The following is a 27,686-nucleotide window of genomic DNA, read 5'->3' as shown; positions in this document are numbered from 1 at the left end:
GTACTCTTCATAGAAGTTAAATAAGCAGGGTGACAATATGCAGCCTTGATGTACTCCTTTCCAAATTTGGAACCAGTCCATTGTTCTGTGTCTGATTCTAGCTGTTGCTTCTTGACCTGCATACAGATTTCTCAGGAGGCAGGTAAGGTGGTCTGGTATTCTCATCTCTCAAAGAATTTTCCAGTTTGTTGTGATCCATACAGTCAAAGGCACTAGCCTACTCAATGAAGCAAAAGTAGATGTTTTTCTGGAACTTTCTTGCTTTTTTAATGAGCCAGCGAATGTTGGCAATTTGACTGCTGGTTCCTCTGCCTTTTCTAAATGCAGCTTGAACATCTATCTGGAAGTTCTCCGTTCATTACTGTTGAAGCCTAGCTGGGAGAATTTTGAGCATTTCTTTGCTTGCATGTGAGATGAGTGCAATTGTGTGGTAATTTGAACATTCTTTGGCATTGCCTTTCTTTGGGATTGGAATGAAAACTTACCTCTTGCAATCCGGTGGCCACTGCTGCATTTTCCAAATTTGCTGGCATATTGAGTGCAGCACTTTCACAGCATCATCTTTTAGGATTTGAAATAACTCAGCTGGAATTCCATCACCTCCACTAGCTTTGTTCATGGTTATGATTCCAAAGACCCACTTGACTTTGCACTCCAGGATATCTGGCTCTAGGCGAGTGATCACACCATATGGTTATCTGGGTCATGAAGATCTTTTTTGTTTAGTTCTGTGTATTCTTGCCACCTCTTCTTAATATCTTCTGCTTCTGTTAGGTCCATACCATTTCTGTCTTTTATTTTGCCAATCTGTGCATGAAATATTCCCTTGGTATCTCTAATTTTCTTGAAGAGATCTCTAGTTTTTCCCATGCTATGGTTTTCTTCTATTTCATTGCATTGATCACTGAGGAAGGCTTTCTTATCTCTCCTTGCTATTCTTTGGAACTCTGCATTCAAAAGGGTATATCTTTCCTTTTCTCCTTTGCCTTTTGTGTCTCTTCTTTTCTGAGCTATTTGTAATACCTGCTTAGACCACCATTTTGCCATTTTGCGTTTCTTTTTCTTGAGGATGGTTTTGATCACAGCCTTCTGTACAATGTTACGAACCTCTGGCCATAGTTCTTCAGGTACTCTGTCTATCAGATCTAATCCCGTGAATCTATTTGTCACTTCTACTGTATAATCATAGGGGATTTGACTTAGGTCATACCTGAATGGTTCCAAAGAATAGCAAGGAGAGATAAGAAAGTCTTCCTCAGTGATCAATGCAGAGAAATAGAGGAAAACAATAGACTAGGAAAGACTAGAGGTCTCTTCAAGAAAATTAGAGATATCAAGGGAACATTTCATGCAAAGATGGGCTCAATAAAAGACAGAAATGGCATGAACCTAGCAGAAGCAGGAGATATTAAGAAGAGGTGGCAAGAATACACAGAAGAACTGTACAAAAAAGATCTTCATGACCCAGATAATCATGATGGTGTGACCACTCACCTAGAGCCAGACATCCTGGAATGTGAAGTCAAGTGGGCGTTAGGAAGTATCACTACGAACAAAGCTAGTGGAAGTGATGGAATTCCAGTTGAGCTATTTTAAATCCTAAAAGATGATGCTGTGAAAGTGCTGCACTCAGTATGCCAGCAAATTTGGAAAAGGCAGCAGTGGCCACAGTACCAGAAAAGATCAGTTTTCATTCCAATCCCAAAGAAAGGCAATGCCAAAGAATGCTCAAAGTACCGCACAGTTGCATTCAACTCACACGCTAGTACAGTAATGCTCAAAATTCTCCAAGCCAGGCTTCAGCAATATGTGAATCGTGACCTTCCAGATGTTCAAGCTAGTTTTAGAAAAGGCAGAGGAACCAGAGATCAAATTGCCAACATTTGCTGGATCATGAAAGAAGCGAGAGTTCCAGAAAAACATCTATTTCTCCTTCCTTGACTATGCCAATGCCTTTGTCTGTGTGGATCACAATAAACTGTGGAATATTTTGAAAGAGATGGCAATACCAGACCACCTGACCTGCTTCTTGAGAAACCGGTATGCAGGTCAGAAAGCAACAGTTAGAAATGGACTTGGAGCAACAGACTGGTTCCAAATAGGAAAAGGAGTACATCAAGGCTGTATATTGTCACCCTGCTTATTTAACTTATATGCAGAATGCATCATGAGAAATGCTGGACTGGAGGAAGCATAAGCTGGAATCAAGATTGCCAGGGGAAATATCAATAACCTCAGATCTGCAGATGACACCACCCTTATGGCGGAAAGTGAAGAAGAACTAAAGAGCCTCTTGATAAAAGTGAAAGAGGAGAGTGAAAAAGTTGGCTTAAAGCTCAGCATTCAGAAAACTAAGATCATGACGTCTGGTCCCATCACTTCAGGGCAAATAGATGGGAAACAGTGGAAACAATGGCTGACTTTTTTTTTGTGGTCTGCAACATCACTGCAGATGGTGACTGCAGCCATGAAATTAAAAGACACTTACTCCTTGGATGGAGAGTTATGACCAACCTAGACAGCATATTAAAAAGCTGAGACATTACTTTGTCAATAAAGGTCTGTCTAGTCAAGGCATGGTTTTTCCAGTAATTATGTATGGATGTGAGAGTTGGGCTATAAAGAAAGCTGAGTGCAGAAGAATTGATGTTTTTTAACTGTGGTACTGGAGAAGACTCTTGAGAGTACCTCAGACTGCAAGGATATCCAACCAATCCATCCTAAAGGAAATCAATTTTGGGTGTTCATTGGAAGGACTGATGTTGAAGCTGAAACTCCTATACTTTGGCCACCTGATGTGAAGAACTGACTCATTTCAAAAGACCCTGATGATGCGAAAGATTGAAGGTGGGAGGAGAAGGGGACGACAGAGGATAAGATGGTTGGATGGCATCACTGACTCAATGAACATGAGCTTGGCTGAATTCCGGGAGTTGGTGATGGATAGGGAGGCCTGGCGTGTTGCGGTTCATGGAGCCGCAGAGAGTTGGACATGACTGAGCGGTTGAACTGAATGATGTAGTGGTTTTGCCTACTTTCTTCAATTTGAATCTGAATTTTCCAATAAGTAGTTCATGATCTGAGGCACAGTCAGCTCCCGGTCTTGTTTTTGCTGACTATATAGAGCTGCTCCACTTTGCTGCAAAGAATATAATAAATCTGATTTTGATATTGACTGTCTGATGATGTCCATGTGTAGAGTTGTCTCTTGTGTTGTTGGAAGAGGGTGTTTTCTATGACCAGTGAGTTCTCTTGGCAAAACTCTGTTAGCCTTTGCCCAGCTTCATTTTATACTCCAAGGCCAAACTTGCCTGTTGCTCCAGTTATCCCTTGACCACCTACTTTTGCATTCCAGTCCCCTATGATGAAAAGGACATCTTTTTTTGGTGTTAGTTCTAGAAGGTCTTGTAGGTCTTCATGGAACAGTTCAACTGCTTCTTCAGCGTTACTGGTCGGGGCATAGGCTTGGATTATCCTGATATTGAACGGTTTGTCTTGGAAACGAACAGAGGTCATTCCGTCGTTTTTGAGGCTGCACCCACATACTACATTTCGGTCTCTTTTGTTGACTGTGAGGGCTCCTCCATTTCTTCTAAGGGATTCTTGCCCACAGTTCATCTTTCTGTGTCATATCTTTTTGCCTTTTCATACTGATCATGGGGTTCTCAAGCAAGAAGACTGAAGTGGTTTGCCATTCCCTTCTCCAGTGGACCATATTTTGTTAATGGAGAGATGGTTAGATAACAGCAATGAATCAATGTACATGAGTTTGAGCAAACTCTGGGAGACAGTGAAGGACAGGGAAGCCTGGCATGCTGCAATTCATGGGGTTGCTAGAGTCGGGCACGACTTAGCAACCGAACAGCTACAACAGGAAGTATCTAATGCCAGTATATATGTATATATTGAATATGGTTGAATTGCCAGTTAATGACAAAGCAGAGACTGCAGCTGGGTCTTCTCACTCTCAGTCCATGCTTTTTTTGAATGCTGCCTTCTCTTTATGTCCACATGCTTCTTTCAGTTCAGTTCAGTTCAGTCGCTCAGTCGTGTCCGACTCTCCGCGACCCCATGAATCACAGCACGCCAGGCCTCCCTGTCCATCACCAACTCCCGGAGTTCACTCAAACTCATGTCCACAGAATCGGTGATGCCATCCAGCCATCTCATTCTCCGTCGTCCCCTTCTCCTCCCGCCCCCAACCTTTCCCAGCATCAGAATCTTTTCCAGTGAGTCAACTCGTCGCATGAGGTGGCCAAAGTATTGCAGTTTCAGCTTTAGCATCAGTCCCTCCAATGAACATCCAGGATTGATCTCCTCTAGAATGGACTGGTTGGATCTCCTTGCAGTATAAGGGACTCTCAAGAGTCTTTAGATGCATAAAAAACAAATTATGTTCTTTAAAATACAACTATGTTAGACACACATTCGTGACTTATAAGGGAAACATTGTTTTTCTCAATACCTGAATTATATGGGCTTTCATTTGTTTCAGATTGAGGTATTGAGCTATTTAATAATAATGAATAGGTGATTAGGACTGTGTATGGATTGATGTATTACAAGCTATACATTTAGTCTACTTGATATTTCAGAGTTCATGTAATATGTGACTTTTGACAAAAGCAAATGTATTTTGAACATTGTAACTAATTACAGCTCCATTTCTTTTAGATTCTTGCCAGAAACCATATATTGCTCTTATTCATGGAATTACAATGGGTGGGGTAAGTAGCCTGCTCACTCTCATTATTGTTATGTGAGCGGTATTAAAAATAATTTGATTATTAAACAGAAGTGAGATGATGAATGTAACACAATAGAACTTGTTGAAACAAAGTCATATTTGGAGGCTTGCAGGTTTGGGATGGAATATTTGCTTCACTCAGAGTGTGTTATATGCTATTTCAGCTTCTTCAATTAGTAAGTTTTTTTAGCGGATAAATGGGCTTTCCTGATAGCTAATTTGGTAAAGAATCCACCTGCAATGCAGGAGACCCCGGTTCAATTCCTGGGTTGGAAAGATCTGCTGGAGAAGGGATAGGCTACCCACTATTCTTGGGCTTCCCTTGTAGCTCAGCTAGTAAAGAATCTGCCTGTAATGCAGGAGACCTGGGTTTGATTCCTGGGTTGGGAAGTTCCCCTGGAGAAGGGAAAGGCTACCCACTCCAGTATTCTGGTCTAGAGAATTCCATGGACTGTATAGTCCATGGGATTGCAAAGAGTTGGATATGACTGAGTAACTTTCACTTCACTTTAACTGACAAAAATGATTCTTTTTTTCTTATGTATAGCCCTTTTTCTACTTATACGTGAACTGATTGCTTTCAACAGTTTCATGAAAGAAATCAGAATGTTGAGGTTTTTTTAGACTCTGTATAGGATGTGGTTACCTAAATTATATCTACTGTACAAAATTTCACCTTAGTGAAAGTGTTTGGATACTTTATATAAAGTTCTCTGAAAGTATGTTTCTGTCAGTTGACACACATTTTTAATAACACAGATACAAAATACATAAGTCTTAGTAGATGTCACTGGCCTTGAGTAACTTGATAAGGAGTTGGACAAAACATGAAATAATTATAGAAGAACTATTCAAATGTATGACACTGACAAAGACTTTTAAAGTGAGAAGTCACAGTGGGTCTTTATGGCAGGAAAAGAGGGTTTAAGAAGGTAGTAGGAAGCTGAAGGGTGAAATTTCAATGTTTGAACTTGTTAAGTGTTTCAAAGATTTAGTCATTGGGAGAAGTCTCCCTTTTTCTACAAAACCACATACTAGATGAAGTCTCGTAGGCACTTGGAATTACTTAGACTTTTTTTAAAATTTATTTTATTGAAGTATAGTTGATTTATACTGTATTAATTTCTGCTCTACAGCAGAGTAATTCAGTTACACATACATGCACATTCTTTTTCATATTCTTTTCCGTTATGGTTTATCAGGATATTGAGTATAGTTACTGTACTATACAGTAGAGCCTTTTTGTACATCCATTCTGTATGTAATAGTTCGTACCTGCTAATCACAAACTCCCTATCCACTGGAATTGCTTAGATTCTGCACATGGTTTTGGAAAAGGGCTTCTATTAGCCCATGTGGTTAGGAACAGTATGAAGGGCAATCTACATCTCTGTTAGTGGCAGGTATTACGTCTGAGTTGACTGTGCCTTTTTGGCCATGAAGTGTTAACCATGGGAAAAACGAGAGGTCCCTGAAAAAATTCTGCAGAGCAAGGGGAAGGAGCTTAATCTGAAGCACTGAAGAGAGAGCCCCTTGTGAACGTGAGAGGAAGTAGGAAAAAATGAAAACAAACAAGAAGCACTGGGCATACCTAATAATGTGCAAAATGATGTGGCTCCAGTAAAATAGGAAAGATAGTCTGTAAGGAGACAGCAGGTTCAGATGAAAGGGCGGCAGGGGAGCAGGTCACATAAGGAAGCCTGACTGGAAATGAAACACAGTAGCAGAACCTGGCATTCCACTTTGAAGGCCGTAGATTAGGAGTCGATTTAATATTACAGACACGAGGTTGTTTCTGTGGAGGACAAACTTGACAAACTCTCACCAAGAAAGGACAAGGATAAGAACGATGAGACCAAATGTTGTGAGGTAGTGAATATGAAAGAAAGATACTGGGAACCCAACAAAAAAATGAAAACTATTCAGTGGGAAGTAAATCAAACAAATGGTCATATATAATTAAAGATTACTTTCTTTTACTTAATTAAAAACAAACCCCTCTCAAACCTAAGATGTGTATAATCAAAGGAAAAACAGCTTTTCAGGTAAAAAGCACCTGTGAAAAGAGAATCACACCTAGATAAAAACTGAGGTAAGGTTTTTTGAATTGTATACTTTAGGAAACAGTGCAAGTGTTCAGGCCAAGCACTGCTGCTGATGCCTGGGAGGTTTGTGGATATACGTTATGTATTGGGTTGGCCAAAAAGTTTGTTCAGTTTTGTCCGTATGTTGTTATGGAAAAACCCAAATGAAAATTTTGGCCAATCCTATACAAAGGACTGTAAATCATTCTGATTTTAGACTTTCTTGCACCAAGTGCCAGAAGTCAGTAGACTGAGAAAGTTATGAAATAAAGTCCTTGAGACCCAAGAATTTTCTACCCAAAATTATCATTTAGTATAAAAGAAAAATCTTCAGAAATGAAAGGAAAATGTATTGCTAACATACCACTGTTGAAAATATATCAGTAAATATGTGATCTAGTTGACTGAGAGACTGTTCAAATTGAATAACACAAGGCTAGTTTTGATAAGAAAGGATTGGTGAACTCCCCCTTTTTTTTTTTTTGCTATCAATGGACAGAACTTCCTTCTTTTCATAGGAACCTGAGAATTATTGTTTTGGCATACCGCGTGTAAATGAACTCGCCCTGCCTTTTGGCCTCTGTGACATATACAGATTGGTATAGTGTTTGCGTACATTCCTAGGTAACAGCTGAGAATACTCCATTTATTTGTAAAGAGAAGACTGCAGTAAAACAGAAAAATATTATGTTGTCTAGAGTAGAGGGAGTAAGTGGGATGGTACTTCTTCCTACTGGTCTGTTTTCTGTATTTACTTTGAGAAGTATGAATGCCTTTCAAAATGAAAATATACTTTATATTGGCTTTTCTTAACCAGAAAACCACCGTATAATTAAATTTTACTGCCCTGAGGCAAGAGTTGTCAAGGCCTTAACCCTGTACCAACAGTATCAGTAGCACAGAATTTCTTAAAATGCAAATTTTTTTTTTTTCTGGGTAGCATATGGGATCTCAATTCCTCAACCAGGGATCAAACCCGTGCCTCCTGCATTGGAAGCATGGAGTGTTAACTGCTGGACCACAGGAAAGTCCCAAAATACAAATTCTTGAGCCCTACCCCCAGAGTCAAACTCCAAGAGTGGGGCCCAGCAGTATGTGTCTTAATAAATCATCTAAGTGATTCTGACTTATGTTAAGTGGGAACTGGTACCCAAGGCATCTATTGTATGTAGTGACTTAACTGCCCTTCTTCTGACTTCCCAGGTGGTGCTAGTGGTAAAGAATCTGCCTGCCAATGCAGGAGACACAAGAGATCCAGGTTTGATCCCTGGGTTGGGAAGATTCCCTGGCATGGGAAATGGCAACCCACCCCAGTACTCTTGCCTGGAAAATTCCATGGACAGAGGAGCCTTGTGGGCTCTGGTCCGTGGGGCCACAAAGAGTCAGTCATGACTGAGCAACTTAGCACACACAACTGCATTCCTATTTCTGCCTTATAGTTCTAGAATGGTTCCAGTTTTATACTGTCCTTGGAAAAAGTGAGAAAATAGTTAGGCCATTTGTATTGATCTGTGGTTCAGATGAGGAACCCCTCAAAGGGACTGAGAATCCTTAGACTTTGAATGACAGTGGGATTTGATTACAGAACTTCCACAGGACTAGGGGAAACAGAGGTTCTTGGAGGGCACAAACAAAATCTTGTGCCCACCAGGACGCAGGGGAAAGGAGCAGTGAGTTCAGAGGCTGAGCCAGACCTGCCTTTCACTGCTGAGGGCCTCCTTCAGAGGTGTGGGTTGGAAGTGGCCTCCCGTGGGGACGGGGGCACTGGCAGCAGCGGTCCTGGGAGGCGTGTGTTGGCCCAAGTCCTTTTTTTTAAAAATTAATTTATTTTAATTGGAGGCTAATTACTTTACAGTATTGTAGTGGATTTTGCCATACATTGACATGAATCAGCCATGGGTGTACCTGTGTCCCCTATCCTGAACCGCCCCCCCTGCCCCACACAACTTTCTCCACATCCCATCCCTCAGGGTCGATGCATGAGACAGGATGCTCAGGCACTGGGCCCAAGTCCTTTTTAGAGGTCACCGGTAGCCCTACCATAGAGCCTGTAGACTCCAGGACTGGATTGCCTCAGGCCAAACAACTAGCAGGGACGGAGCACAGCCCCACTCCTCAGCAGGCAATTGGATTAAAGATTTACTGAGCATGGCCTTGCTCACCAGAGCAAGACCCAGTTTTCCCCACAGCCAGTCCTTTACATCAGGAAGCTTGCACAAGCCTCTTCTCCTCATCCATCAGAGGGAAGTACAGAAGAAGCAAGAACTATAATCCCAAAGCCTCTCGAATAAAAATCATAATCACAGAAAGCTAACCAAAATGATCACAGCCTTGTGTAGCTCACTGAAGCTATGAGCTATGCCATGCACTCAAGACGGACAGGTCATGGTGGAGAGCTCTGACAAATGTGGTCCACTGGGGAAGTGACTGGCAAACCGCTTTAGCGTTCTTGCCTTGAGAACCCAGTGAACAGTACGAAAAGACAAAAAGATATGACACTGAAAGATGAACCTCCCCAGGTCAGTAGGTATCCAATATGCTACTGGAAAGGAGCACAGAATAGCTCCAGAAAGAATGAAGAGGCTGAGCCAAGCGGAAATGACGCCCAGTTGTGGATGTGTCTAGTGGTGAAAGTAAAATCTGATACTGTAAAGAACAATATTGCTTAGGAACCTGGAATGTTAGGTCCTTGAATGTAAATTGGATGTGGTCAAGAAGGAGATATCAAGAGTGAACATCAACAGCCGATCATGGGAGACTGGAATGCAAAAGTAGAAAGTCAGAAGATACCCAGAGTAACAGGCAAGTTTGGCCTTGGAGTACAAAATGAAGCAGGGCAAAGGCTAACAGAGTTTTGCCAGGAGAACTCACTGATCATAGCAAACATCCCCTTCCAAAAACACAAGAGACAACTCTACACATAGATGTCAGCAGGTGATCAATAAAGAAAACAGATTTATTATATTCTTTGTGGCCAAAGGTGGATAAGCTCTATACAGTCAGCAAAAACAAGACCTGGAGCTGACTGTGACAGCTCATGAGCTTCTTATCACAAAATTCAGGCTTAAAATGAAAACAGTAGGGAAAACCACTAGACCATTCAGGTATGACCTAAGTCAAATCCCTTATAATTATACAGTGAAAGTGACAAATAGATTCAGGGGATTAAATCTGGTAGACAGAGTGCCTGAAGAACTGTGCGGGTTCATAGCATTGTACAGGAAGTGGTGATCAAAACCATCCCCAAGAAGAAGAAATGAAGGAAGGCAAAGTGGTTGTCAGAGGAGGCCTTAGAAATAGCTGAGAGGAGAAGCGAGACAAAGGGGAAAGGGAAAGATATACCCAACTGAGTGCAGAGTTCCAGAGAATAGCAAAGAGAGACAAGAAAGGAACCATGACAAGAAATAGAGGAAAACAGTAGAATGAAAAAGACTAGAGATCTCTTCAGGAATATTGGAGATACTAAGGGAGCATTTCTTGCAAAGATGGGCATGATGAAGGACAGAAATGGCAAGGACCTAACAGAAGCAGAAGTGACTAAGAAGAGGTGGCAAAAGTACACCGAAGAATGTACAAAGGGCCTTAATGACCCATATAACCACAATGATGTGGTCACTCCCCTAGAGCCAGACATCCTGGATTGTGAAGTGAAGTAGGCCTTAGGAAGCGTCACTACGAACAAGGCTAGTGGAGGTGATGGAATTCCAGCTGAGCTCTTTAAAATCCTAAAAGATGATGCTGTTAAAGTGCTGCACCCAACATTCCAGCAAATTTGGAAAACTCAGCAGTGGCCATAAGACTGGAAAAGGTCAGTTTTCATTCCAGTCCCAAAGAATGTTCAAACTACTGTACAACTGGACTCATTTCATATGCTAGCAAGGAAATGCTCAAAAATCCTTCAAGCTAGGCTTCAACAGTACATTAACCGAAAATATCCACATGTGCAAACTGGATTTAGAAATGGCAGAGGAACCAGAGATGAAATTATCAACACCCACTGGATCATAGATAAAGCAAGGGAATTTCAAAAAAGTGTCTGCTTCATTGACTAAGCTAAAGCCTTTGACTGTGGATCACAACAAACTGTGGAAAATTCTTCATAAGATGGGAATACCAGACCACCTTACCTGTTTCTGAGAAATCTGTATGCAGGTCAAGAAGCAACAGAACCAGACGTGGAACAATAGACTTGTTCAAAATTGGGAAAGGAGAAGGTCAAGGCTGTATATTGTCACCCTGCTTATATAACTTATATGCAGAGTGTATCATGTGAAATGCCGGGCTGGATCACAAGCTGAAATCAATATTGCCAGGAGAAATATCAATAACCTCAGATATGCATGTGATACTACTGTAATGGCAGAAAGTGAAGAGGAACTAAAGGGTCTCTTGATGAGGGTGAAAGAGGAAAGTGAAAAAGTTGGCTTAAAACTCAACATTCAAAAAACTATGATCATGCCACCAGTCCTATCACTTCATGGCAAATAGATGGGGAAAAAGTGGAAACAGTGAGTTTTGATTTTCTTGGGCTCCAAAATCACTGCAGATGGTGACTGCAGCCATGAAATTAAAAGACACTTGCTCCTTGGAAGAAAAGTTATGACCAGCCTTAAACATATTAAAAAGCATATTAAAAAACAGAGATAACACTTTGCCAATAAAGGTCTGTTTAGTCAAAGCTGTGGTTTTTTCCAGTAGTCATATTCAGAGGTGAGAGTTGGACCATAAAGAAGGCCAGGTGCCAAAGAACTGATGCTTTCAAACTGTGGTGCTGGAGAAGTTTCTTGAGAATTCCTTGAATAGCAAGGAGATCAAACCAGTCAATCCTAAAGGAAATCAACCCTGAATATTCTTTGGAAGGACTGATGCTGAAGCTCCAATACTTAGGGTACCTTATGAAAAGAGCCAACTCATTGGAAAAGACCCTGATGCTGGGAAATATTGAAGGCAGGAGGAAAAGGGGACAACAGAGGACAAGATGATTGGATGGCATGACTGACTCACTGGACATGAGTTTGAACAAACTCCAGGAGACAGTGAAGGACAGGGAAGCCCGGCATGCTGCGTCCATCGGGTTGTAAAGAGTTGAACATGACTTAGCAGCTGAACAACAGCACCATATTGTCAGCCCTGCCCCTTTAAAACAAACTAACAAAAACCTATGTGTCTTTTCGTCCATTAGGTCTGCCACGTACAGTACCCCATATGTACTCTACATATAATTCATCCTTGAAGACTGAAGTTCCACTCTATATTTTTAGAGTCTTAAATACTACTGTGGTTTGATGTGATTTCTTTCTTCATTGACTTGGTGTCTTCCACCTTTATTCTAAATATGACATTTTTTCTTGTTGTCAGTTATTATGAAATGTGCCTAAGTATGTTAGATGGTTTATAAAGGCAACAACTACTTCTGAACATTGCCATAGCAACTAGTAAATGCACAGTAAATATATAACAAATTATTTACTAAAAATTCTGCTTTAGATAATAAACATCTTACAGCCTTTGAAAGAGTAAAATTTACAGACTGGACATGAGCAGTACTTTTTTTTATATATATATATATTTTATTTTAATTGGAGGCTAATTACAATATTGTAGTGGTTTTTCAACACATTGACATGAATCTGCCACAGGTGTACATGTGTCCCCCATCCTGAAGCCCCCTCCCCCCTCCCTCTCCATCCCATCCCTCAGGGTCATCCCAATGCACCAGCCCTGAGCACCCCGTCTCATGCATCGAACCTGGACTGGTGATCCATTTCACATATGATAATATACATATTTCAATGCCATTCTCCCAAATCATCCCGCCCTCGCCCTCTCCCACAGAGTTCAAAAGACTGTTCTATACACTTGTGTTTCTTTTGCTGTCTTGCATATAGGGTTATCATTACCATCTTTCTAAATCCCATATATATGTGTTCAGTTCAGTTCAGTTCAGTTGCTCAGTCATGTCCGACTCTTTGCGACCCCATGAATCACAGCACGCCAGGCCTCCCTGTCCATCACCAACTCCTGGAGTTTACCCAACTCATGTCCATCGAGTTGGTGGTGCCATCCAGCCATCTCATCCTCTGTCGTCCCCTTTTCCTCCTGCCCCCAATCCCTCCTAGCATCAGGATCTTTTCCAGTGAGTCAACTCTTCGCATGAGGTGGCCAAAGTATTGGAGTTTCAGCTTCAGCATCAGTCCTTCTAATGAATAGCCAGGACTGATCTCCTTTAGGATGGACTGGTTGGATCTCCTTGCAGTCCAAGGGACTCTCAAGAGTCTTCTCCAGCACCACAGTTCAAAAGCATCAATTCTTCGGTGATCAGCTTTCTTCATAGTCCAACTCTCACATCCATACATGACCACTGGAAAAACCATAGCCTTGACTAGACAGACCTTTGTTGGCAAAGAAATGTCTCTGCTTTTTAATATGCTATCTAGGTTGGTCATAAGTTACTTCCAAGGAGTAAGTATCTTTTAATTTCATGGCTGCAGTCACCATCTGCAGTGATTTTGGAGCCCCAAAAATAAAGTCTGACACTGTCTCCACTGTTTCCCCATCTATTTCCCATGAAGTGATAGGACCAGATGTCATGATCTTAGTTTTCTGAATGTTGAACTTCAAGCCAACTTTTTCACTCTCCTCTTTCACTTTCATCTAGAGGCTTTTTAGTTCCTCTTCACTTTCTGCCATAAGGGTGGTGTCATCTGCATATCTGAGGTTATTGATACTTCTCCCGGCAATCTTGATTCCAGCTTGTGCTTCCTCCAGCCCAGCGTTTCTCGTGATGTACTCTGCATAGAAGTTAAATAAGGAGGGTGACAATATACAGCCTTGACGTACTCCTTTTCCTATTTGGAACCAGTCTGTTGTTCCATGTCCAGTTCTAACTGTTGCTTTCTGACCTGCATATAGGTTTCTCAAGAGGCAGGTCAGGTGGTCTGGTATTCCCATCTCTTGAAGACTTTTCCACAGTTTGTTGTGATCCACACAGTCAAAGGCATTGGCACGTCAGCAAAGCAGAAATAGATGTTTTTCTGGAGCTCTCTTGCTTTTTTCATGATCCAGCGGATGTTGGCAATTTGATCTCTGGTTCCTCTGCCTTTTCTAAAACTAGCTTGAACATCTGGAAGTTCACGGTTCATGTATTGCTGAAGCCTGGCTGGTAGAATTTTGAGCATGTCTTTACTAGCGTGTGAGATGAGTTCAATTGTGTGGTAGTTTGAGCATTTTTTGGCATTGCCTTTCTTTGGGATTGGAATGAAAACTGACCTTTTCCAGTCCTGTGGACTCTGCTGAGTTTTCCAAATTTGCCGACATAGTGAGTGCAGCCTTTCACAGCATCATCTTTCAGGATTTGAAATAGCTCAACTGGATTTCCATCACCTCCACTAGCTTTGTTTGTAGTGACGCTCTCTAAGGCCCACTTGACTTCACATTCCAGGATGTCTGGCTCTAGGTGAGTGATCACACCATCATGATTATCTGGGTCGTGAAGATCTTTTTTGTACAGTTCTGTGTATTCTTGCCACCTCTTCCTAATATCTTCTGCTTCTGTTAGGTCCATACCATTTCTGTCCTTTATTGAGCCCTTCTTTGCATGAAATGTTCCCTTGATATCTCTAATTTTCTTGAAGAAAGTTCTAGTCTTTCCCATTCTGTTGTTTTCCTCTATTTCCTTGCATTGATCGCTGAGGAAGGCTTTCTTATCTCTCCTTGCTATTCTTTGAAACTCTGCATTCAGATGCTTATATCTTTCCTTTCTCCTTTGCTTTCCGTTTCTCTTCTTTTCACAGCTATTTGTAAGGCCTCCTCAGACAACCATTTTGCTGTTTTGCATTTCTTTTCCATGGGGATGGTCTTGATCCCTGTTTCCTGTACAATGTCACAAACCTCTGTCCATAGTTCATCAGGCACTCTATCTATCAGATCTAGTCACTTAAATCAATTTCTCACTTCCACTGTATAATCATAAGGAATTTGATTTAGATTATACCTGAATGATCTAGTGGTTTTCCCTACTTTCTTCAATTTCAGTCTGAATTTGGCAATAAGGAGTTCATGATCTGAGCCCACAGTCAGCTCCCAGTCTTGTTTTTGCTGACTGTATAGAGCTTCTTCATCTTTGGCTGCAAAGAATATAATCAGTCTGATTTCGGTGTTGACCATCTGTTGATGTCCATGTGAGAGTCTTCTCTTGTGTTGTTGAAAGAGGGTGTTTGCTATGACCAGTGCGTTCTCTTGGCAAAACTCTATTAGCCTTTGCCCTGTTTCATTCCGTGCTCCAAGGTCAGATTTGTCTCTTACTCCAGGTGTTTCTTGACTTCCTACTTTTGCATTCCAGCCCCTTTTAATGAAACGCCCCCTTTTTTGGGGCGTTAGTTCTAAAAGGTCTTGTAGGTCTTCATAGAACCATTCAACTTCAGCTTCTTCAGCATAACTGATTGGCTCATAGACTTGGATTACCGTGGTATTGAATGCTTTGCCTTGGAAGCGGACAGAGATCATTCTGTCGTTTTTGAGATTGCATCCAAGTACTGCATTTCGGACTCTTTTGTTGACCATGAATACTGTTTTGGTGTTTTCCTTTCTGGCTTACTTCACTCTGTATAATAGGCTCCAGTTTCATCCACCTCATTAGAACTGATACAAATGTATTCTTTTTAATGGCTGGGAATACCAGACCACCTGACCTGTCTCTTGAGAAACCTGTATGCAGGTCAGGAAGCAACAGTCAGAACTGGACATGGAACAACAGACTGGTTCCAAATAGGAAAAGGAGTACGTCAAGGTTGTATATTGTCACCCTGCTTATTTAACTTATATGCAGAGTACATCATGAGGAACGCTGGGCTGGAGGAAGCACAAGCTGGAATCAAGATTGCCGGGAGAAATATCAATCACCTCAGATATGCAGATGACACCACCCTTATGGCAGAAAGTGAAGAGGAACTCAAAGGCCTCTTGATGAAAGTGAAAGAGGAGAGTGAAAAGGTTGGCTTGAAGCTCAGCATTCAGAAAACGAAGATCATGGCATCTGGTCCCATCATTTCTTGGGAAATAGATGGGGAAACAGTGGAAACCATGTCAGACTTTATTTTTTTGGGCTCCAAAATCACTGCAGACGCTGATTGCAGCCATGAATTTAAAAGACGCTTACTCCTTGGAAGGAAAGTTATGACCAGCCTAGATAGCATATTAAAAAGCAGAAATATTACTTTGCCAACCAAGGTCCGTCTAGTCAAGGCTATGGTTTTTCCCGTGGTCATGTATGGATGTGAGAGTTGGACTGTGAAGAAAGCTGATCGCCGAAGAATTGATGCTTTTGAACTGTGGTGTTGGAGAAGACTCTTGAGAGTCCCTTGGACTGTAAGAAGATCCAACCAGTCCATTCTAGAGGTAGGTGTTCATTGGAAAGACTTATGCTAAAGCTGAAACTGCAATACTTTGGCACCTCATATGACGAGTTGACTCACTGAAAAGACTCTGATGCTGGGAGCGATTGGGGGTAGGAGGAGACGGGGATGACAGAGAATGAGATGGCTGGATGGCATAACCGACTCGATGGACATGAGTTTGAGTGAACTCCGGGAGTTGGTGATGGACAGGGAGGCCTGGCGTGCTGTGATTCATGGGGTCGCAAAGAGTCTGACACGACTGAGCGATTGAACTGAACTGAATATTCCATTGTGTATATGTAGCAGCCTTTCTTCTTGTAATGGGATTTTGTATGTATCTTGGTTTTAAAAGCTAACTGTTGTATTTTTTCACATTTCAAATAATGTCAACTTATTTAATCTATTGATTTTGATTGAAAATAATAATATACACAGAGCTAAAATCATGCCAATAAAGTAAATTCGACATGAAAAGTTGCATTGAAAGGGTATTACATTATTCTTAACATGGCAGTGTTCTCAGAATGAAATTACATTAGAAGACCTCCAGCCTGGTCACACTTTGGACCTTACCTGTAACTGACTGGTGGGGGTCTTTACTCTGGTACTGCATGGCTTACTAACATCAGACATCGTGTTTGTATACCCCTAGAAATAAGAAACTGAAATCCTTGCTCTGTGGTCCACTTTTCCATCAGAGTTAGTGATAAAAAGGTCATTGGCACCCTGCTGCCTGACTTGAACTGAGAACCAAATGTGTGTGCAGTGTTCTCAATCTTGTATGTTGTTCTACTCTGTACATCTTTCTGAGGATCTTTCTGGCTCACTAAATTGTGAGATGGAATCTGAAAGCTTGTTGAGGACTCTTTTTTCCCTTTGTTCCTTCTGGCTAGTCAGTTTCTGACTATGCTTTTTCTGAAGGCTAACTTTTCATGTGTCATTTACAAACATTGCTTAACCTAAGACTCAGTGAACTTTAGCTTTTGAAAATGTAATACTCCAGATCTGTGGCTTTCAACTTTGGCTGCCTTTTAGAATCACCTGAGAGATTTTCAGAAACCCCAGTGCCCAGGCTTTACTTACTTCTCAGAACCATTAATCAGATATTAGAGCAGGTCTGAGGCATTTTTAAAGCTCTCTGGTAATTCCAACGTGAAGCGGAAGGTAATGAACTGATCTACTAGTGATTCCTAACTAGGGTGTATACCCTGTGGACTTTTTTCAAAATGCCCCAAAGGCAGTGGTTCTTACAAGCTACCACTGTTGCTGTTTAGTTGCTCAGTGGTGTCCAACTCTTTTGCAACCCCGTGGACTGTAGCCACCATGCTCCTCTGTCCATAGGAATCTCCAGGCAAGAATACTGGAGTGGGTTGCCATTTCCTTCTCTAGGGGATCTTCTCGACCCAGGGATCGAACCCATGTCTCTTGCATTGGCAGGCAGGTTCTTCTTCTTTTTTTAAAATTTATTTTGACTGAAGGATAATTGCTTTACAATATTCTTTTGTTTTCTGCCATACATCAACATGAATCAGTCATGGATATATATATGTCTCATCCTTCTTGAATCTCTCTCCCACGTCCTGCCCAGCCCCCCATCTTGTCACAGAGCACCGGATTCCCTGTGTCATATAGCAGATTTCTACTGGCTATCTAATTTTATGTATGGCAGTGTATATGTTTCGTTGCTGCTCTTTGGGTTCATCCCACCCTCCCCTTCCCTTCTGTGTCCACAGGTTTGTTCTGTATGTCTGTGTCTCTGTTGCTGCCCTGGAGATAGGTTCATCAGTACCACCACCAATGCCAGAGTGCTCCTTTTCCTTCTCACCCTCTCCAGAGTTTATTGTTGATTTTTTGATGATGGCTATTCTGACTGTGTGAGGTGATACCTTATTGTAGTTTGATTTGCATTTCTCTAATAATGAGTGATGTTGAGCATCTTTTCATGTATTTATTAGCCATCTGTTTGTCTTCTTTGGAGAAATGTCTGTTTAGATCTTCTGGCAGGTGGATTCTTTACCACTTGAATCAAAATCCAAGGACTTGTTAAAAGGTAGACTTCCCATTCCGAATTCCAGTTTAGTCAGTTTGAAGGGTGGCCTAAGAATTTGCGTTTCTAAAAGTCCCAGACGCTGCTGCTGCTGGCGACAGTGAGTGCGCCTCACTTTTGGAACTGCCGCCTTAGTTGAGAACACATAATTTTTATGCAAAGGGCCTTGTTATTCTCAGAATTTTTAGCAGAATTTTAGTATTATATGTAGTTGTTTTATAGATATGTTTTAAATCCTAATATAAAAGTATGAGAATAAGATAGGGCAAATGTAGCTTTAAAAAAAGGTAACCAAATTGTTTTGTCTCTGTCTTTATCTTGATTCTGATCAATAAATTGTTTCCTATAAGAATGAATTATAAGAAAACTTGAACAGTCCAAAAGATGGCGCCACAGAGCTTGATTTTTATTTTATTCTTTTCAGTAAGGAGAATGACAGTTTCAGTCTCAGTGTTTACCATGAAGAGTAGAGGGGTGCACTGTGTAGAGGGGATGACTAAATTCTATTATGTTTCAGCTCTCAGAAAGTCAAATGTTTATTTGATATTTTGATATGCAGTAAAATAAAATGTTTCTGAGTGGTTTTCCACTTGGTTAATCAAAACTATGTAAGATTATGTCTTTACAGTATTTCTGAAATATGCCAAATTATTCTGAATAGCAATTTGAAAGAATAATTTATTCTGTTTCCAGGAAGAAAGAATTTTAAGTTCCTTTACCTTTTATTTTAAACATCTGAATTCATATTTTTTTAAGGTAATATATAACAGGAAGGCAAACACTGTAAAATTAAAATTAATTTTAAGTATATATAGAAGAGAAAAAAATTGTTTATATTTTTTATATATAGTACTACCTGCACGCATTTCCTTCCCAACTGAATTGAATTTAAAGAACTTTGGATTCTTTCCTTTGTCCCTTCCTCTCTCCCTTCCTCCCTTTTGTCTTCCTACCGATGCATTTTACCATAGAAACAAAATTAGTTCCCCCAACTCAAAATATGTATACAATATGGTCTTGTTTTGTGTTTCTCAAAGTGTCCTGTAGATGCTGCCAGCAAAAGTATTTGTGATCAATATAAATGGAAAATTAAGGTTTCAAGGCATACTTTAGAAGGGGTATATTCTAATGAATAGAGAAGAAGTAGGAACTGGATTGAAAGCACTGAGCATGTACAATCTCCGAAAGACTTTTTGTGCCACAAACCAGACTCATGGAAAACAGTAGTGCTCAGTTAAATGGAACCTGCTGAATCAGATTAATTTTAGCCACTGATTAATGTCACTGAGACATGTTCTTGTGAAAAGAATTAATAGTCTCACAGATTGAATTGGCTTGATGTACTGCAAAGGTCTGTAAGACATAAGACATTTTTGTTCAGTTTTATTTTTTATTGCATTGCTTTTATTTATAAATTTATTTATTTTAATTGGAGGCTAATTACTTTACAATATTGTGGTGGTTTTGCCATACTCTGACATGAATCAGCCATGGGTGTACCTGTGTTCCCCATCCTGAAGCCCCCCCCTCCACCTCCCTCCCCATCCCATCCATCTGGGTCATCCCAGTGCACCAGCCCTGAGCGCCCTGTCTCATGCATCAAACCTGGACTGGCGATTCGTTTCACATATGATAATATACATGTTTCAGTGCCATTCTCCCAAACCATCCCATCCTTGCCCTCTCCCACAGAGTCCAAAAGACTGGTTTTAAAGGATACTTTGTTTTGCTGCTGTTGGTGACAATTTGAATAGATGACATTTTAAGAAACCATTTTTTGTTATAATGAAATGCTAGATTTTTCATCCAGCAGCATTTAGTTACTTAATAGAATCTGAGCAATTATGAAAGAAGAGATGAAGTCATTTTATTCACTGTGTTTTTTGTTTTTCATTTATTTTTGGTTGCTCTGGGTCTTTGTTGGCTTTGTGTGGGCTTTCTCTAGTTGTGGTGAATGAGGGCTACTCTTTATTGCAGTAATATTGTGGTGACTTCCCATCCTGAACCCCCCTCCCTCCCCGTCCCGTCCCTCAGGGTCATCCCAGTGCACTGGCCCTGAGCACCCTGTCTCATGCATGGAACCTGGACTGGTGATCTGTTTCACATATGACAACATACATGTTTCAATGCCATTCTCCCAGACCATCCCACCCTCGCCCTCTCCCACAGAGTCCCAAAGACTGTTCTATACATCTGTGTCTCTTTTGCTGTCTCGTATACAGGGTTATCATTTCCATCTTTCTAAATTCCATATATATGCGTTAGTATACTGTATTAGTGTTTTTCTTTCTGGCTTACTTCACTCTGTATAATAGGCTCCAGTTTCATCCACCTCATTAGAACTGATTCAAATGTATTCTTTTTAATAGCTGAGTAATACTCCATTGTGTATATGTACCACAGCTTTCTTATCCATTCGTCTGCAGATGGACATCTAGGATGCTTCCATGTCCTTGCTATTATAAACAGTGCTGTGATGAACATCGGGGTACACGTATCTCTTTCAATTCTGGTTTCCTCAGTGTGAATGCCCAGAAATGGGATTGCTGGATTGTATGGCAGTTCGATTTCCAGTTTTTTAAGGAATCTCCACGCTGTTCTCCATAGTGGCTGTGCTAGTTTGCATTCCCACCAACAGTGCAATTGTTTCTCCGCACCCTCTCCAGCATTTATTGTTGGTAGACGTTTATATAGCAGCCCTTCTGACCAGCGTGAGATGGTACCTCATTGTGGTTTTGGTTTGCATTTCTCTGATTATGAGTGATGTTGAGCATCTTTTCATGTGTTTGTTAGCCATCTGTATGTCTTCTTTATTAACTATGTTTAAGAAGATTTTTAAAGAAGCATTTAACTTTGGTACACCTCTCCCCCCCATGCCATTTAAATCTCTTGATTAAAGAACATTATTACAATACTCTTTAATGTGTGTGCATTGTAGTGTGACAAGAACAGTGAGACTTTCACGGGCTATGCCATTTTAAAGTGAGAAACCATCCAAGAAGCTTTCAAAAGATCAGATATTATTAAGTCATTAACACAGCCTGGAAAACATTCTAAGTTTACATTTTAGCCATTTCAGTTGCTCATGCTTGAGACTTTTGTTGTGAAGGCTGTAGTCCACCAACCAAAGAATGTTCTTTTTCATGCAATAAAGATAGAAAGGGCTATGCATAGAAAATTGATCGTGTATTTGCTCCTGTACACCATTCATTAGTCATGTTTTGTTTGAAGACTAATTGAGAGGCCTAGCCATGTTACAAAAAAAGAGTTTAGAATGACCAACCTTCCTCCAGTGAAATAAAAATCATAATAATTCTTACAACTAGAATGAGGTGTAATTGATAGGTAAATTGCAACTAAAGTATGTAACTTGATGATATAAATACATTGTAAAAGGAGTATATTATGAAAGGATCCTCTGATCTTATTCATCTTACAACTTTTGTCTTTTTTGTCTTTTTGGTTGTGTCTTTTAAACAGTGTCTTCATATTTTCCCCACTGCCGAGTCCTGGCAACCTTAATTCAAGGCTCTGAGTATACTTTATATTCAAGGCTCTGAATCATACTTTTTGTTGTAGTTGTTCCACAAAATAAGTGATATTATCCAGTATTTGTCTTTCTCCTCTGGCTTATTTCACTTAGCATAACACCCTCCAGGTTCATCTGTATTATTGCAAATGGCAGGATTTCCTTTTTTAAGATCGAATGATATTCCATATTTTTATATATATATATATAGTTTATGCTATATTACATAGTTACTATATATAATATGCTGTATATTCATATTATATTTATGTGTGAATACGCACACACACCACATTTTCGTTATCCATTTATCTATGGACAGGCACATAGGTTGTTTCACGTCTTGACTATTGTGAATATTGCTGCAGTGAACATGGGAGTACAGATAACTCTTCAAGACAGTGACTTCATTTTCTTTAGATATATACCCAGAAGTGGAATTTCTAGATAATATGGTTCAGTTCAGTTCAGTTGCTCAGTCGTGTCCGACTCTTTGTGACCCCATGAACTGCAGCACACCAGGCCTCCCTGTCCATCACCAACTTCCAGAGTCCACCCTGTTTTTAATTTCTTGAAGAACCTCCATACTATATTACATATGGGCTGTACCATTTTTTATTCCCACCAATAGTACAAGGGTTCTCTTTTCTCCACATACTTGCTAGCATTTATCATTTGTCTCTTTGATGATAGATATCCTAACAGATGTGAGGTGATACTTCATTGTGGTATTGACAGATGTTGAATACCTTTTCACGTACCTGTTGGCTATTTTATGTACATTCTTTGGAGTAATGTTCAGGTCTTGTGCCCACTTTTCAATTGGATGGTTTTTTTGCTATTGAGTTGTGTGAATTTTTTGTATACAGTTGCCCCTTTGTATCCACAAGGGATTGCTTCCAAGACAATGCCCCCTCCCCTTTGCCATGAATACTAAAATCTATGGATGTTCACTGATGCATAGGTGGTTCAGTGGTTCACTTGCTACATGGGAGGCCTGGGTTTGATTCCCAGCCCGTGCAGCTTCAGTGTCCCCTTTGGGTTCCCTGATAACTCAGATGGTAATGAATCTGCCTTCAGTGTAGGAGAACCAGTTTTGATCCCTGGTTTGGGAAGATCCTCTAGAGAAGGGAATGGAAACCCACTTCAGTATTCTTGTCTGGAGAATTCCATTGACAGAGGAGCCTGGTGGGCTATAGTCCGTGGGATCACAAAGAGTCAAAACTGAGCGGCTAGTCCCTCACATAAATGGCACAGTATTTGCATATAACCTATGCATATCTTCTCATAAACTTTAAATTATCTGTAGATTACTTATGCCTAATATGATGTAAATGCTATGTAAATACAATGTAAATAGTTGCTGTTGCACAGCAAAATTCAAATTTTGCTTTTTGGAACTTTTGGAAATTTTTTCTTCCAAATATTTTAAATTCAGTTGGTTGAATCTGCAGGTATGGAAAGTTAAGTGTATTCTGGATATTAACACCTTATCATTTATATGATATCTCTCCCATTTCAGATGGTAGATGATTTCAGGTCTCCATTCTAGTCTTTAATCCATTTTGAGCTGATTTTTGTGTATGGTATGAGGGATTTAGTTTCATTTTTTCCATATGGATAGTTTCATTTTTTCCCATTCCAATTTTCACATATTGTGTGGCTTTATTAATATTTATAAGCTCCCTGTACTTTTTTTTTGAGTGGGGTTCCATTGATATGTGCATCTGTTTTTATGCCAATACCATAGTGTTTGGATGACTGTAGCTTTGTAGTATGATTTGAAGTCAGAATGTGTCATCCTTCCAGCTTTTGTTTTTCTTTCTCAAGATTGCTTTGGCTGCTTGGGGTCTTTTGTGGTTTCATACAATTTTTAAGATTACTCTATTTCTGTGAAACATGTCAGTGGAATTTTAAGGGGTTATGTTTGCTGTGTAGCTGCTTTGGGTAAATGGACATCTACACGATGCTAATTCTTTCAATTCATGGGCACAGAATGTCTTTCCATAATATGTGTCTTCTGCAGTTTCCTCGTCACGGCCTTACAGTTGTGCATATTGCAGCTCTTTCAGCTCCTTAGTTAAATTTATTCTTAGGTATTTATTGATGCAGTTGTAAATGGGATTGTTTTTTAGTTTCTTTTTCTGAAAGTTATTTGTGTACCGAAACACAACTGACTTTTGTGTATTGATTTTGTCTTCTGCAACTTTATTGAATTTATTTACTAGTTTAAACAGTTTTTTGGTGGCATCTTTAGGATTTCCTGTATATAAGATCATGTCATCTTCAGAGACAGTTTTACTTCCTTTCCGCTTTAGATCCTTATATTTCTTTTTCTTGACTGATTGCTTGGACTAGACTTTCTATGGTGAATAAAAGTGGTGAGAGTGGGCATCTTATGTTATTCCTGATCATAAGAGGAAAAGCATTCAGCTCTTCACTGTTGAGTATGGTATTAGCTGTTTACTTGTCGTATATGGACTTTATTATCTTGACGTACATTTTGTGTATATTTAACTTGTTGAGGGTCTTTATCATAAAAGAATGTCGAATTTTGTCAAATGCTTTTTCTGCATCTATTGAAATGATCATGTGATTTTTTTATCCTTCATTTTGTTAATGTTGTACATCACGTTGATTGCATATGTTGAACCATTCTTGCATCTCAGGAATAAATCCTACTTGATCATGATATATGGTTCTTTTATTGTTGAATTTGATTTCCTGATATTTTGTTTTTCACATATGTGTTCATCAGGAATATTGTTCTATAATTTTCTTTTCTTATAGTGTTTTTGTCTAATAAGAATTGTAGACATTTTTATTGCTAAGCCTGTTTGTGTAGATCAAGGTTAGCTGATTTCAGACACATGAATCTGAGTCAAGTATGCATTGACCTCTGATCGTCCTTTATGGGGTTAGGGTGGAAGCAGTCAGTTGCAAGTATGATGGAACTAGACTTGAATGTGTAAAGGATGATCAGTCGGAGGCTCAAGGAAGGTATTGCAGTGCAGTTGCCCTGGGAAGTTTAAAGAAATGGATTGACAGGCAAAGTTGTCTTATGGAGAAAATAATAAAGTATATTAAGAGAGGGAGAATAATCAGACCAAAAAGGATATGGGGAATTCCCTCGTGGTCCAGTGGTTAGGACTAGGTGCTTTCACTGCCAGGACCCGAGTTTGATCCCTGCTCAGGGAACTAAGATCCCACAAGGTGTATGGCATGGCTGGAAAAAGAGAAAGAGCCTCTTTAAAGAATGAAGATGGGTGACATGGCAGGATCTGTGTAAGGAAGAATAGAGAGGAAATTTTCCTTGGATTTCTAAGTGTTTAGAATAAATTGTACATTCATTTTCATTTGCGTTCCCTAATGACATTTCTTCAAAGAGATGGAGATCTTTTTTTGATAGAGAGTGTTAGGTTCCTACCCTTCCCCCATAGGATTCTCTCTACTTAGATTTTTTTTTCTGCTTTTTTAGGAAAGAGTAAAGATTGATTTTACTTGCAGAATTTCTCATAATAGATTTTTAGGGTTATCTCATTTCTCAGCAAGCCTTTTTTGTTGCTAAGCATGGGGTTCTGTTTTTCAAGAGATGATGGATTACCCTTTAGCAAATGTTCCTCCATCGTTTAACCCCTTGTCACCCATTGTCTGTCTTATTAGATAGGGCCTTTTAGTCTGTCCTCTCCTCTACTCTTTTCACCCTGGCTTTTAGCCCAGACATATCTAGTACAGAACTGGGGAGTGCTTCCATTTACTAACCAGGAACTTCACTTTACTGCTTGCCCTCTGCTCAATCCCTATCCTCATTTTTAGGTATTGATTTCTGGGAAGTAGGACTTTTAACTTTCCAAGAGTGTGGGTATTCTTGGCAACTTTAGTAGACTTGCAGGTTCTCAGATCTACAGAGAATTCTTTTCCTTTTTCCTTGGCCATTTCCTGTGGTCCTAATGGTCAAGATTTTGGTTCATTTCCTTTTTAACTGTGAAAGCGTTAGTCACTCAGTCGTGTCGGACTTTTTGCGATACCATGGACTATAGCCTGCCAGGATCCTCTGTCCATGGGATTCTCCAGAGAAGAATACTGGAGTGAGTTGCCATTCCCTTTCTCCAGGGGATCTTCCTTACCCAGGGATCGAACCCTGTTCTCCCGCATTGTGGGCAGATTCTTTACTGTCTGAGCCACCAGGGACGCATACTAGGTTCTTGGTCAAGTGGCAGGCACCTTTCCTCTGTGCTATTTCCATCCTGCCTCTATTTTACCCCCACTGTGCTAGATTTGTGGTCTAGAGGGCTTTGTGTCTTATTGATGCTTCAGATTATTTCACAGAGAGGAAACGGGTAGGGGAGCTCCACTTGTCCATAAAATGAGCTCATTCTCCTAAGATATATGGACACAGGAGGTTTAAGACTAACTAGAGGTTCATTTTGATTTTAGCCATAATATGAGGTTGCTCTCAGCTGTTTCAACAACTAGAAAAGTTACTGGATGTACTGGTTAGGCTCTGGGGATAAGATAGTGAGTAGGATAAATCTGTTTTCTTTCCTTATGGAGTTTACTGTCTTGTGAGGCGGGTATAAGGTGGTCTGGAAATACATGAGTACCAGCCTTAACTATGTATGTATGTGCAAGCACTTTAGTAATGGGGATGGTCTTGGGAAAGGATACTGGAGGAAGTTTTATTTAAGCTGAGACTTAAAGAAAAATCAACCAGGAACAAACAAGTTGGGATAGTGGAGAAATGTGATATAGTTGTGCAGGTGCATTAAGAGGTTGATGAAGTATAATAGTATAATGTGAAGCTGAGAAAATTCATGTTTGGGAAAAGTTAAGTGTGCCTAGATTTGAGATTGTGAAGGAGACAGTGGTTCAGTTCTTTGGTTAGAGAGCAAAACAAGAAGCCAGGTCAGTCGTCTTATATAAGATATATTAAGTTGTTTATCCTGATATGAAGAGGGAGAGCCATTTTTAGGTGCTTTTAGCCAGGGAACTGGCTTGAATGCTGAATTTTAGACAGAACTTTCTCATGGGAAGAACAGGTGTAGGGGGCATGGGTAGGATCGGATGTAAAGAGATTATTCAGGAAGCTATTGCAGGGATCCAGGTGAGTGATTGTGGTGATGTTGAGCTAAGGTAGAGATAATGAAGGGAGAGAAAATTAGGTTTAAGGGAGATACTTAGGAGGGGACTTGTGGGATTCAGTGATGTATTGGGGGTGAGAGATAATGGGAAGAAAGAGGCAAGGATTAATTCCAGATTTTTAGACTGGGCAGTGGGATGAACAATGGACTCTAAGATTTGGGAGGAAGTATGGCTGGGGAGTGGGTTGGAGAGAGAGTGAAGGGAGATGAATTTAATTTGGGCCTTGTCAGGTGTGAAATGCCTGTGGGTTTATCCATGTGGCAGTATGTTGTCTGAATAACAGTGTTTCATCAGTTCTGCAGATCTGGAGCTCAGGGTGCTGTCTAGGTAGGAAGTGTAACTTGATGAATCAGGCACTGTATGCTTTGTGATGTATGCTTTTGCAACATGAATTAAGTCATAAGTGATTGGTAATGGGAAAATGATATTAAGATAATGCACAAATTAGATTGGTTCAAGTGCAGTTTTCTCTTTTTTTCCTAGGCAAGGAGAGAGAGGATAGGCAGTAGATACATAATCATCTAGTGGAACTTCCCTGGTGGTTTAGACGGTAAAGAACCTGTCTGCAATGCCGGAGAGCCGGGTTCGATCCCTGGGTCAGGGAAGATCCCCTGGAGAAGGAAGTGGCAACCCATTGCAATATTCTTGCTTGGAGAATTCCACGGACAGAGGAGTCTGGTGGGCTACAGTCCATAGGGTCTCAAAGAGACGGACACGACTTAGCAACCAACACTTCACTTTA

At 40.3% G+C, this 27,686-nt stretch overlaps 1 protein-coding gene across 2 annotated transcripts in view; it reads left to right on the top strand.

Annotated features, from left to right (window-relative positions):
* Positions 1-27,686, top strand: part of HIBCH (3-hydroxyisobutyryl-CoA hydrolase) — a 141,603-nt gene that overhangs the window by 49,214 nt on the left and 64,703 nt on the right. For both annotated transcript variants that reach the window (XM_055398642.2, XM_055398641.2), the window contains exon 6: positions 4,675-4,727. In XM_055398642.2, the coding sequence (XP_055254617.2) occupies positions 4,675-4,727 (53 nt within the window). The remainder of the gene's footprint in view (positions 1-4,674; positions 4,728-27,686) is intronic.

Source organism: Moschus berezovskii, chromosome 2, assembly GCF_049115385.1.
Source record: "Moschus berezovskii isolate FMDL1 chromosome 2, NW_MosBer_1.0, whole genome shotgun sequence".
In the NCBI taxonomy this organism is placed as follows: domain Eukaryota; kingdom Metazoa; phylum Chordata; class Mammalia; order Artiodactyla; family Moschidae; genus Moschus; species Moschus berezovskii.
Note: the sequence above shows the minus strand (reverse complement) of the source record. Positions and strands in the feature narration are given on the sequence as shown.